Genomic DNA, 12,320 nt, shown 5'->3' with positions numbered 1-12,320 from the left:
TGTGTATACACATACCACAAGACTTTGCTTTATAGTTTATAAAGATTTCAGTAATTATAATTATGCATGTATTTATTACTTTCTTTCCAAAGCATTGTTTCCTATATTTCTGACATTCCATCAAGATTATTTCCCTTCTATTTGAAGTACATCCTTTAGCATTATCTTTAGTGTGATAGTGAGGCTTATTTGTTCACTTGCCTAAAACTCTCTTTTTCTTGAAGAATATTTTCTTTTCAGTATAGAGTTCTAGATTAAGTACTATCTTCTGATAATAGGACGATAGAAGATCATCCTATTACCTTGGCTGTTGAGAACTCAGTCCATAACTTGTTTTTAAAAGGTACCTATCATTTTTCTCTAGCCACTTGAAAGTTTTTCTCTTTATTTTTGATACACATTATTTTCATGTGACCTATCTAGTTGTGGATTTTTAAAAAATATCTTTCTTGGAATTAATTGGCTTCTTAAATATGTGAATTGCTGTCTTCTATCAATTCTGAAAAATTCCCAGCCATATCTCTTTACATATTGATTCTCCTTCACATTGTTTCCTATCTCCTTCTTGAGAAGGTCTAACATATGTTAGCCCCTCTCACTGCAACTTCTATTTCCTTTATCTTCTCCTATGTATCTTACATCTTTTTGCTTCTCTGTGCTACATTCTGGATGTTTTATTTTGACCTATGTTTAAGTTATGTAATTCTTTGTTCACTTGTGTCTAATTTGTGGTTAAATTCATCCACTAAGCTTTTAATCTTGGTTTCTGAATCTTTCATTTCTAGAATTTCATTTTAGTCTTTTACACATTTGTTGTATTGATTTTATAGTTTTCAGTTACCTGATAAAATATTCAGGCATGGTATTGATACTTATCCTCTTGAACATAATATGAATAATTATTTTATAGTCTGTGTCTGATGATTCCAATATTTGAAGTACCTGTGATTCTGCTTTGGCTTTTTCTGTTTTATTGATCATGGTGTTGATTCCTAGTATTCCGGATTACCTGACTACATATTTGAAAAATTATTTCTAAAAATGATTTGAGGACTCTGAATATGTTACCTTTCTTTAGAGGACATTTTCATTTGAATCTGCCAGTTGCTGGGGACTTTAGCAGTTTGCAAAAATCTTAATTAAAGTTGAAAGTTTTCTGGGCCACTCAGATCATCTCAAGCTGAGCTGAAAGTCTGTGTGTCTGTGTGTGTGTGTATGTGCTGATTTACTTCCAGTTCACCTTTACTCTTAAGCTGTGGCCCTTTGGGGTCCTTGCAAAGAGAAAGAATTATTTATCAGGGTTCCCATCTTAGCCAATTCTGGGAGCCTACCTTGCTAGTCCTAACACAGTTTAGAATCTCAGCTTGCTGCTTTAGATTAGCAAAGTACTCCAGGGTAAAAGTGGCCTCAGGTTGCCACGCTCACCACCTTTCCCCACGGATACTGTCTTCACTATACTGTTAGCTCTTCGATGTTTTTGAGAAGTCAAAAATGTACGTATGTTTGAATTTTGTATAACTTTGTCTATTAACCTCAGTAAGAATGTTATTCTAAAATATCTGTCCCCCATGACTTGAAGAACAGTCTTCATTTTTTAAATGAATTAAAACTGACCAATCCTCATTACCCAGATGACTGAACAGTCATTTGGGTAAGTTTTTAAAATGAACTTGCACTACACACTTACTTGCTGGTATTTAATCTTACAGTCTTTCTAGTCAACCAAACAGAAAAGGAAAACTCTAAAATATTCTAGCAAAAAAGAAAGAATAAAAGAAAATAAAAATTCAAGGATAGCTAAGAGCTCCTATTTGAAAGAAAGGTCAGACATTCATTGATTCATTCAATTTCTGATTTGTGCCAATTCTATGGAAGGTAGTAGATGAACCAGATTTTATATTTTAAATAATCTTCTAAGTGCAATGAGACTAGTTCTGGAAGTTATGTAAGATAAAATAAATGTTTAAGTAAAAACTTTTTCAAAGTTAAGGTCATCAACTAAAGTCAATTACAGAATTAAAATAATGAAGATCATATTTAATGAAAGTCAAAAAATACTTTTTAAATTATTCATTTAAAGCTGTGAATATTCCTTTTTAGCCACCTGAAGCCATTCTGATTTTGGTTTCCAGAGTAAACTATTCCCCTGACTTGAGTTAGAATATGGCAGAATATCATTTTATGTATTTTGCTAAAACATGGATTTATCAATTGTTGTGACAGAGAGGATAAAGGTGAACATAATTTATACATGTAAGAAAAATTTATATGGCTTGGATGTTTCTGATTTATAGACATATTATCCAAATTAAATAAATCAACTTACATAGTTCTTCTCTATCAAGAGATTGTGCACCACCTCCAAACAAGCCTTTAAAGAATCCCCTGTTTGGTGCTTCAGGTGTTTCTACAGGAGTGAAGAGTTCACCCAACATTTCCTTTAAAATCAAAACAAATTGTAATTGTTAAAGCTTCAGGGACACTAAACTATAATTCACAAAACCATCACTGTAAACTCTTTAACTCAAACTTACATTACCTGTTGAGGTTCACAAACAATGAGTACACTTCAAATGATCAGATCTAGAACATTCTGACTTGGTCAAACAGTAAGTTATTAAGACTAACTTGACTAAGAATAACTTGCTGCTTGCTACTTTGGCTAGATTACTTTTTTCACATTTTAAGCAAAGATGATATTCCTGCTTAAATTGTAAGGAGATTCCAATCTTAATGACAAAGTGTTCATATAACTCTTATCAGGAATTGGTAACTGGATTAATAACTAGGTCTTCTTACATTAGAAAGAAGAAAATCTATTAGCAAGTTGAAAACTCCAGTGTAATGATGATACACAGTCTTGGAATTATCCAAAATAGCTGAGTCTGAAAATTAGTAGTTTAGAAAGACATACATACTTCTTTTTTCATAAACAAATGCTGGGAAGAGAATTATGCCAACATAAACCTGGAATTTCAGAAATCTGGCAGGGAGATGGGAAGGCTTCATTTTATATTGTCAGAGTTTTCTGAAATTTTTGTCAATATTCTTCAGAGCACAGAAATGGTAAAAGTAAGTCAGGAGACAAGAAAAATTGCTGACATCTAACTGACTTTGTAGATGAGACATAAAGAGGGAAGAGGAGTTTCTATAAAAAAAAAGGATGGTAGCAATATTATTTGCAAGGCAGTTTTGGGAAGCTTTAGAAGCAAAATAAAAGTATAGTGAGTCTTTGGGATTGCATTTCTGCCCATTAAAGAGAAGTAGCTATGATACAAAGGACAAGTACACCACTGGTTCCAGGTAGTTCTGTTGTATTCTGATATTACATTATTACAGTTGGAGCTAAAGTATGTATTTTTTAGAGTTTCTTCCTTAGGGATGGGCTAAGAAGGTTAATAAAGGATGTCCAAAGGTTTTACATTTAGATATATCTGTACACATATATATATATTTGGCTGCACCACGCAGCTTGTGGGATTTTAGTTCCCCAACCAGGGATTGAACCCGGGCCCACGGCAGCGAGAGCCAGAGTCTTAACTGTTGAACCACCAAGGAATTCCCAGATATATGCATATCAATGTTGTCTCTCCAACCAGATTATAAATGAAAGGAGATAATATTAACATTATACAACACAGAGTTTCATTTATAATGTTGAAGTGGATTGAAGGCTTTACATTTTCATTCTCTTCCTCTGGATTTCTATAAAGTGGAGTAAAAGTAGAACAAAAAACTTTCTGAAGTCAATAAATCAAACTTGCTAAAACCCACCATAGAATATACTAATACCTATTATTTAATTCAAATTTATATTAGCCTATATAAAGAAGACGATTTTAGGCATATTTCCATTCTTTTTTATACTGTACTTAACAGATTCTAATTTAAACTGTATCTATTAAATTGATAAAACAAATGGCAAATAGCTACCATTTGAGTGTCTTTTATGCTAAATCAAGAGTAATATGACATATATATATATACACACACACACAAAGAGTCGCAGCATAAAAATGTTTTTTGAAATTTACCTCACTTTAGAATTATGGTTTACAGCTCTTAATTTATTTGGTGTTTAATGAGCTTGCAATCTTACAAATGTAAAGTTAAGAAATTTAAAAATCCAAAGATTACAGTTATAAATCAAGAATCACCACAGTGTACTGGAATGAGTATAAACTTTGGAACCATGTGGACCTGGGTTTGACTCTCACCTCTGACTTTTACTTGCAGAGCAATCTTAGGCAATTCAGTCTCCCAGGGAACTGGTTTCCTCAACTTTATAAAGAAGTGATACAAATACTTACCTCTTGGGAATGTTACCAGGATTAAAGATTAAAGATAATGAAGGATTAAAGATTAAAGATTAAAGGATACCAGGATGAAAGATAGTGAAGATTATCTTTAATAAACTGAAGATAACATACAATTCCAAGATCAGACACTCAATGATATATACACTAAACAGAAAAATCTCCTTTCACACAGAGATGAAACAAATTAGAAAATACGCAAGTCATTTATCATTAGATTAACATTGTGAATAGCTATCTTTGAAGGAAGTTTAAAATTAGGTATTTCTTAATGAGTCTGTCTGCAGTTAGTATTAGGATTTGGGGAGAAGTACTGATGTTAAAAATGTATATATTTCAGCAATATAAAATAGTATCTATAGGTATTTTTTCACTTGTATCTAAATAAGGATTTTAATTATGATAAATTTACTCTTTAGAACACTTAACTTTAATGACTAATAAATGTTGGTGAAATCGAAATAGATTTGTACTATCTGTGATATTTCTCTACATCTAGTAATAGGAAACTGTATGTCTGAAACGATGTCTGGAGCTTTTAAACTACTCTAAAATATGAATATATAGAAACAAGTATACTTGTTTGATGTCAGACAGTTGGATTTCATTTGTCATTTGTGTTTATAAGCTTAAGTGCTAAAATATAGGACTAATTTCATGAATGAGTCAATGTAAGTGCTTTGTTCGTCACTACTCTTTTTCTTAAATTGAAGTATAGTTGATTTATAATATTATATTAGTTTCAGATGTACAACAGAGTGATTAAATATTTGTATAGATTATACTCCATTTAAAGTTATTACAAAATATTGGCTATATTCTCTGTACTGTAAAATATATCCTTAGAGCTTATTTATTTTATACATAGTTGTTTGTACCTCTTAATCCCTTACCCCTATATTGTCCCTCCCTTCTTCCCTCTCCCCACCCGTAACTACTAGTTTGCTTTCTCTATCTGTGAATCTTTTCTGTTTTGTTATATTCATTCGTTTGTTTTATTTTTTAGATTCCACACATAAGTGATAATGTACAGTATGCTTTTCTCTGTCTGACTTATTTCACTCAGCACAACACCCTCCAGGTCCATATGTGTTGTTGCAACTGGCAAAATTTCATTCTTTTTTATGTTTAAGTAGTACTCCATTGTATGTATGTATGTATGTATGTATCTATCTATCACATCTTCTTTATACATCCATCTGCTGATGGGACACTTAGGTTGCTTCCATATCTTGGTTGCTGTCAGAATGGCTATCATCAAAAAGCCTACAAATAACAAATGATGGTAAGGGTGTGGAGGAGAGGAAACCATAGTGCACTCTTGATGGGAATGTGAATTGGTGCAGCCACTATGGAAAACAGTATGGAAGTTCTTCAAAAAACTAAAAATAGAACTACCTTATGATCCAAAATTCCACTTTCTTCAGTATATATCTGAAGAAAATAAAAACACCAATATTCACAGCAGTATTATTTATAATAACTAAACTCTTTTTATTACATCAAATAATCACTGATTTTAATAACTTTGATTAAGAAAACTCTCTGTTATAAGAATATTGAGACTACATGAATATCTTCCAAGATAAGCACAGTAATAAATTTCAGTATTGCTGCATAATATATTCAAGAGAACCTAAACAGTTCAACTGTCATCAACTTTTTACAGTGAATACCTGGAGTTTTGTTTATAAGTTACAATCTTGAGGTGCTTAGAACAGTTATTAACTTAATTGTTTAAACTGAATTAATCGGTATGTTCCACCTCTTTATGATTATGGTAAGTTTTATTTAAGTTTCACAGATAAATCAAGTCATCAATTTGAAAGACAACTTGTAAATTTTCCTTGTGTTTTCACTCAAGATATGGTTAGAATAATGCTGTAGAAAGAAATTTAAGTATTTCGATCCATAAACATATACTTTTGACTAACTGCACTTTAATGCCAATAAAAAGTCCTGAAATCCATTAATTTTTAAAAATAGTTTTATTGAGGTAATTGACATAATAAACTGCATATACTTAAAGTGTAAAAACTGCCAAGTTTTGACATACACATATGCCCTTAAAATCATGACCACCATAAAGAAAGTGAATATCCATCACTTGCATTTCCTTGTGCCTCTCTGTAAAATCTTCTCTCACCCCCCTTCTTGACCTCCTATCTCTAAGTAACTGCCAATCTGCTTTCTCTCACCACAGATTAATTTGTATTTTCTTTAGTTTTATGTAAATAGAATCATACAATGTGTACACTTCTTTGCTTGGCTTATTTCACTCAGCATAACTGTTTTGAGATTCATCCATGATATTGAATGTTACCAACATTTCGTTCCTTTTTATTGCTGAGTTGTATTCTACTGTATGGATATACTATAATTTGATCAAGTATTCATCTGTTGATGGACACTTGGGTAACTTCCAGTTTCTGACTAGTACAAATAAAACAGCTATGAATATAAATTTACTTCTCTCTTGAGTTAAAAAACTAGGAGTAGAATGACTATGTCTTTGGTTCATTGATGTTTGACTTTTTACAAAACTGCTAAGCTGTTTTCCAAAGTGGTTGTACTGTTTTTGTTTTTTCATTCCTATCAGAAGTGTATTAGAGTTCTAGATACTCTACATCCTTGTCAAAACTTAGCATGGGCTTCCCTGGTGGCGCAGTGGTTGAGAATCTGCCTGCCAATGCAGGGGACACGGGTTCGAGCCCTGGTCTGGGAAGATCCCACATGCCACGGAGCAACTAGGCCCGTGAGCCACAATTACTGAGCCTGCGCGTCTGGAGCCTGTGTTCCGCAACAAGAGAGGCCGCGATAGTGAGAGGCCTGCGCACCGCGATGAAGAGTGGCCCCCGCTTGCCACAACTAGAGAAAGCCCTCACACAGAAACAAAGACCCAACACAGCCATAAATAAATAAATAAAAATTTAAAAAAAAAAAAAAAAAAAAAGAAGACAGTCTCAGGACAAATCTGAGAAGTCCAGAACCACTTTATTAAATGGTTAGTTAATATATGAAAGTCAAAAAAAAAAAAAAAAAAAAACTTAGCATGGTATTCTTTTTAATTTTAGCCTTTCTAGTAAGTGTTTAACAATATCTCATTGTGGTTTTACTTTGCAGTTCTCTAATGACTAATGATGTCAAGCATCTCTTCATGGTGAAGCATTTGTCCAAATATTTTGCCCATGTTTTTACTGAGTTGTCTGTCTTCTTTCTATTGAGCTTTAAGAGTCCTTTACATATTCTGGATACATATCCTTTAATAGACACATTGCCAAGATTTTCTTCCAGTCTATGGATTATCTTTTTATTTCTTAAGTGTCTTTTGAAGAGAAGTTTTAAAATTTGTTGATGTTGAAATTATCAAGTTGTTCTTTTATGGTGTCATAGCTAAGAAATCTTTGCCCAACTGAAGTTAACAAAGATCTTCTCTTAGGTTACCTCTAGAAGTGTTACAGTTTTAGGATTTACATGTAGGTCTATGATCCATTTTGATCCATCAATTTTTGTATATAGTGAGAGGCATGGATCAAATCTCATTTTTTTTGCATTTTAACATCCAATTTTCTGGCATAATTTGTTGAAAAGGCAATTCTTTCTCTATTGCATTGTCTTTGTGTCTTTGTCAAAAATCAGTTGTCCATGTGGAGAAAAAGGAGCCCCTGTACACTGGGAATGTTGGTGGGAATGTAAATTGGTACAGCCATGGTGGAAAGCAGTATGGAGGTTTCTCAAAAAACTAAAAACAGACCTATCATATGACCCAGTAATTCCACTCCTGGTTATATATCTGAGAAAAACAAAAAACACTAATTTGAAAAGATACATGCATCCCAGTGTTCACAGCAGCATTATTTACAACTGCCAAGATATGGAAGCAACCTCAGTGTCCATTAACAGATGAATGGATAAAGGAGATGTAACACACACACACACACACACACACACACACACACACACACACAGGAATACTACTCAGCCATAAAAAAGAATGGAATTTTGCCATTTGCAGCAACATGGATGGACCTGGAGGGTATTATGCTAAGTGAAATAAGTCAGGTAAAGACAAATACTGTATGATATCATTTATATGTGGAATCTAAAATATACAACATACTAGTGAATATAACAAAAAAGCAGACTCACAGATATAGAGAACAAACCAGTGGTTACCAGTGGGGAGATGGAAGGGGACAGGGGCAACATAGGGATAGGGGATTAAGAGGTACAAACTATAACGTATAAAATAAGCTAAAAGGATATATTGTACAACACACAGAATATAGCTAATATTTTATAATAACTATAAGTGGAATACAACCTTTAAAAATTGTGAATCACTATTTGTACACTTATAACTTATATAATATTATACATCAACTATACTTCAAGAAACAAAAATAATCAGTTGTCCAGGTATGTGTGGGTTCACTTCTAGACTCTCTACTCTGTTCCATTGATTTATTTATCTAATTTGATGCCAATATCATGCTCTTTTGATCACTGTAGCTTTATAATAGTTCTTAAAATCAGGTAGGGTTAGCCCTTCAACTTTATTCTTTTTTGAGTTTTTCTGCTATTCTGCCTACTCCCATACATTTCCCTGAATTTTCGAATAAACTTGTCAACTCCTACAAAAAAAAAATCCCACTTGGATTTTGTTTTGGATTGCCTTGAATCTATAGGTCAACTTTGGGAGAATCAATATCCTAATATTGAGTTTTGTGACCCAAGAACATATTTCAATTTATTTAGGTTATTAACAGTTTCTTTCAATATTTTGTGAATTTCAATGTAGAAGTCGTTCATATTTTTTGTCAGATTTATCCCAAAGTATTTCATATTTTTCGTTCCTATTATAAGTGGTGTTTTAAAAATTTTCATTTCCAAAGGTCCATTGCTAGTAAAGAAATAAATTTTTCCCCATATTGATCTCATACCCTGCATCCCTGTCAAATTCTAGTAGTTTTTAGAAGTAGATTTCATTGGATTTCCTATATAGATGATCATGTCACCTGTGAATAACAACAGGCTTATTTTTTCCCTTTCGATCGAGATGACTTTTCTTTCTTTTTCTTGCCTGAATGTACCGGCTAGAACCTTAAGTACAACACTGAATAGAAGTGTTGAGAGTGAACATCCCTTTCTAGCTTCCGATCTTAAGGAAAAAAGAATTCAGTATCTCAACAGTGAGTATTATATTAAGTGTAGATTTTTCCTAGATGCCCTTTAAGTTTCCACTTATTCCTTGTTTGACTATTTTTAAATCAGGAAAGGAGGTTGGATTTTGTCAACTGCTTCCTATTTTTTTAGTTTACTAATATGGTGAATTCCACTGACCAATTTACAAATGTGAAGTCAACTCCATGTTCCCAGGATAAATCCTACTTGGTCATGATGAATTATCATGACCAGAATTATCCTTCTGATATACCATTGGATTCAATTTGCTAAAATCTCCTTTAGAATTTTAACATCTATATTTGTGAAGTATATTGGTCTATAAGCAATTTTCTTTACTTTAAAATCTTTGTCTGGTTTTGGTACCATATTCTATGAACCTACCATTAACAAGTTGGGAAGCATTTCCCCACTTTAATTTTTGGAAGAGTTTTGTATAGAACTGGTACTATTTCTTCCTGAAATGTTGATAGAATTCACCAGTGAAGCCACCTGGGCCTGGAATTTTCTTTGTCCAAGGTTTCTAACTTCAATTTCCCTATAGTACTCTTCAGGTTGTTTATTTTTTCTTGAGTGAGCTTTGGAATATGTGTCTCACAAGGAATGTGCCCATTTCATCCAGGTTTTTGAATTTATTGGCCTAAAGTTGTTCATAATATTTCCTTATTATCCATTTTAACATTTGTAGAATCTATAGTAGTCACTTCTCTCATTCTTGATATTGGTAAGTCACTTCTCTCTTCATAATCAGTCTGGCTTGAGACCAATTTTACTGGTTTTAGAGCTCAAGCTTTTGGTTTCATTGATGTTTTTCTACTGTTTCTCTGTTTTCTGTTTCATTGATTTCCACTTGGATATTTATTATTTTCTTTCTTCTGTTTACTTTGGGTTTAACTTGCTCTTCTTTTTCTGTTTCTTAAGGTAGAAGCTGAAGTCACTGGTTTGATGAGAACTTCTTTTCCAATATAGTGTTTTATAATATAGGTGTTTCAGTGCTATAAATTTTCCAAGTCTAAATGCTCAATTGTTTTTTTCTATTGCTGTGCTTTCAAGTTACCTAACCTTTTCTTCTGTAATGTCTATCTGTTGTTAATTCCATCCAGTATATTTTTCAACTCTAACACTGGATTTTCATGTCTAGAAGTTCAACTTTGGCCTCTATATCTTCTATATTCCTACTTAACTTTTTAAACACATGAAATACAGTTATAATTGCTTCAATGTCTTTCTGTGCTAATTTTAGTGTCTGTGTCAGTTATGGCTTGGTATCTATTGATTGATTAGTCTTCTCATTATGGGTCATGCTGTCCTATCTTTTTTTTTTTTTTTTTTTTGCGGTATGCGGGCCTCTCACTGTGGTGGCCTCTCCCGTTGCGGAGCACAGGCTCCAGACGCGCAGGCTCAGCGGCCATGGCTCACGGGCCTAGCCACTCTGCAGCACGTGGGATCTTCCCGGACCAGGGCAAGAACCCGTGTCCCCTGCATCGGCAGGCAGACTCTCAACCACTGCGCCATCAGGGAAGCTGCTACAAGTGTCTTTTTAAAAAGAGAGGCAGAGGGAGATTCGACACACACAAGAGGAGGTGGCAATGTGACCTTGGAGGCAGAGAGTGTAGTAATGCGGCCCCTAGCTAAGGGATGCTGGCAGCTACAAGGAGATGGAAGAGGCAAAGAACAGATTCTCCTCTAGAGCCTCTGGAAGGAGCATGATCCAGCCAACACCTTGATTTTGGCTTAGTGAAACTTATTTCAGACCTCTAATTTTCAGAAGTGTAAGAGAATAAATTTATGTTGTTTTTGGACACCAAGTTTGTGGTGATTTGTTACAGCAGCCTTAGGAAACTAAAACACTCATAAATGAATTATAAGTTTTTCCCATCTGGCTGTTGGGAAAAGGCACCTTTCCCTCTAATCCTCTATTCCTTTCAGATGGTTCTTTCTCTGGACAAAGAGTTTATCCATATGTATATGCTGATCAGAACTCTACTGAGTACTCTTGCACCCTTTGTAGATCTCTAGTGTACTCTCTCTGCACAGCTCTCTCTGCAATGTTCTGGAAACTCTATCAGGGCATGAATGCTGGGGCACCTCTTTTGTTTCCTGTCTCTCAGGGATTACTTTCATTTCACTGCCTGATGTCTAGGATCTTGAAAACTATTATTTCATGTTTGTGTATGCTTTGTTGTTTCAGGCAGGAGGGTTAATCTGGTTCCTGTTATTCCATCTTGGCTAAAAATTCCATTAATGTTTATAAACATCTTCCTAATTATTTTTTTGGTTAAAGTTAAATAAATGCACAATGTAATAGGGTACTATGGAAATCACAGAGTTCATGGTATTCATTAGTCAACAGGTTTTTACCAAGGCATTATTTTTAGGCACTGAAAATACAGAGGTAAATAAAATGCCAATATTGCCCAAAGAAAACATTCTGTCACAAGCTCCTTGAACAGAATTCATTTCTCACTTACCATATCATGAAGGCATATAGCAGATAGTTATCAAGATAAATTGAGTGTACTATTAAGTGACTAGTTCATTTAAACATAAATAGGTAAAGTTGCTGTAGCTGCTATTGATTTTTACTAAAATAATAAAACACTGATCCAAGGATAAGATAAATTGATTCCAGAAAAGTGATGAAGTTTAGAATTTTGAGTAGTTGAATTAAGACCACATTTCAGATTGAAATGAATTAAGAATATATTCAATTGTCCATATTACTTCTTAATATAGTAACATTTTACTAATGAAAGAAAACACTACAGGAAAATTTTACCTTTCCTATAAAAAGCATAATTTTAATTCAGAAACTTAGGA

General features: G+C 33.5%; 1 protein-coding gene across 5 annotated transcripts in view; it reads right to left on the bottom strand.

The window, feature by feature from the left end:
* STXBP5 (syntaxin binding protein 5) overlaps positions 1 to 12,320 on the bottom strand; it is a gene marked incomplete at its 5' end in the record, with an annotated part of 160,535 nt that overhangs the window by 8,041 nt on the left and 140,174 nt on the right. For all 5 annotated transcript variants that reach the window (XM_079716847.1, XM_079716848.1, XM_079716849.1 and 2 more), the window contains one exon: positions 2,327 to 2,438. In XM_079716847.1, coding sequence (XP_079572973.1) covers positions 2,327 to 2,438 — 112 coding nt within the window. The remainder of the gene's footprint in view (positions 1 to 2,326; positions 2,439 to 12,320) is intronic.

This window comes from Hyperoodon ampullatus, assembly GCF_949752795.1.
Source record: "Hyperoodon ampullatus genome assembly, chromosome: 12".
Taxonomy (NCBI): domain Eukaryota; kingdom Metazoa; phylum Chordata; class Mammalia; order Artiodactyla; family Ziphiidae; genus Hyperoodon; species Hyperoodon ampullatus.
The sequence above is the reverse complement of the archived record's forward strand: the minus strand, read 5'-3'. Positions and strand labels throughout refer to the sequence as shown.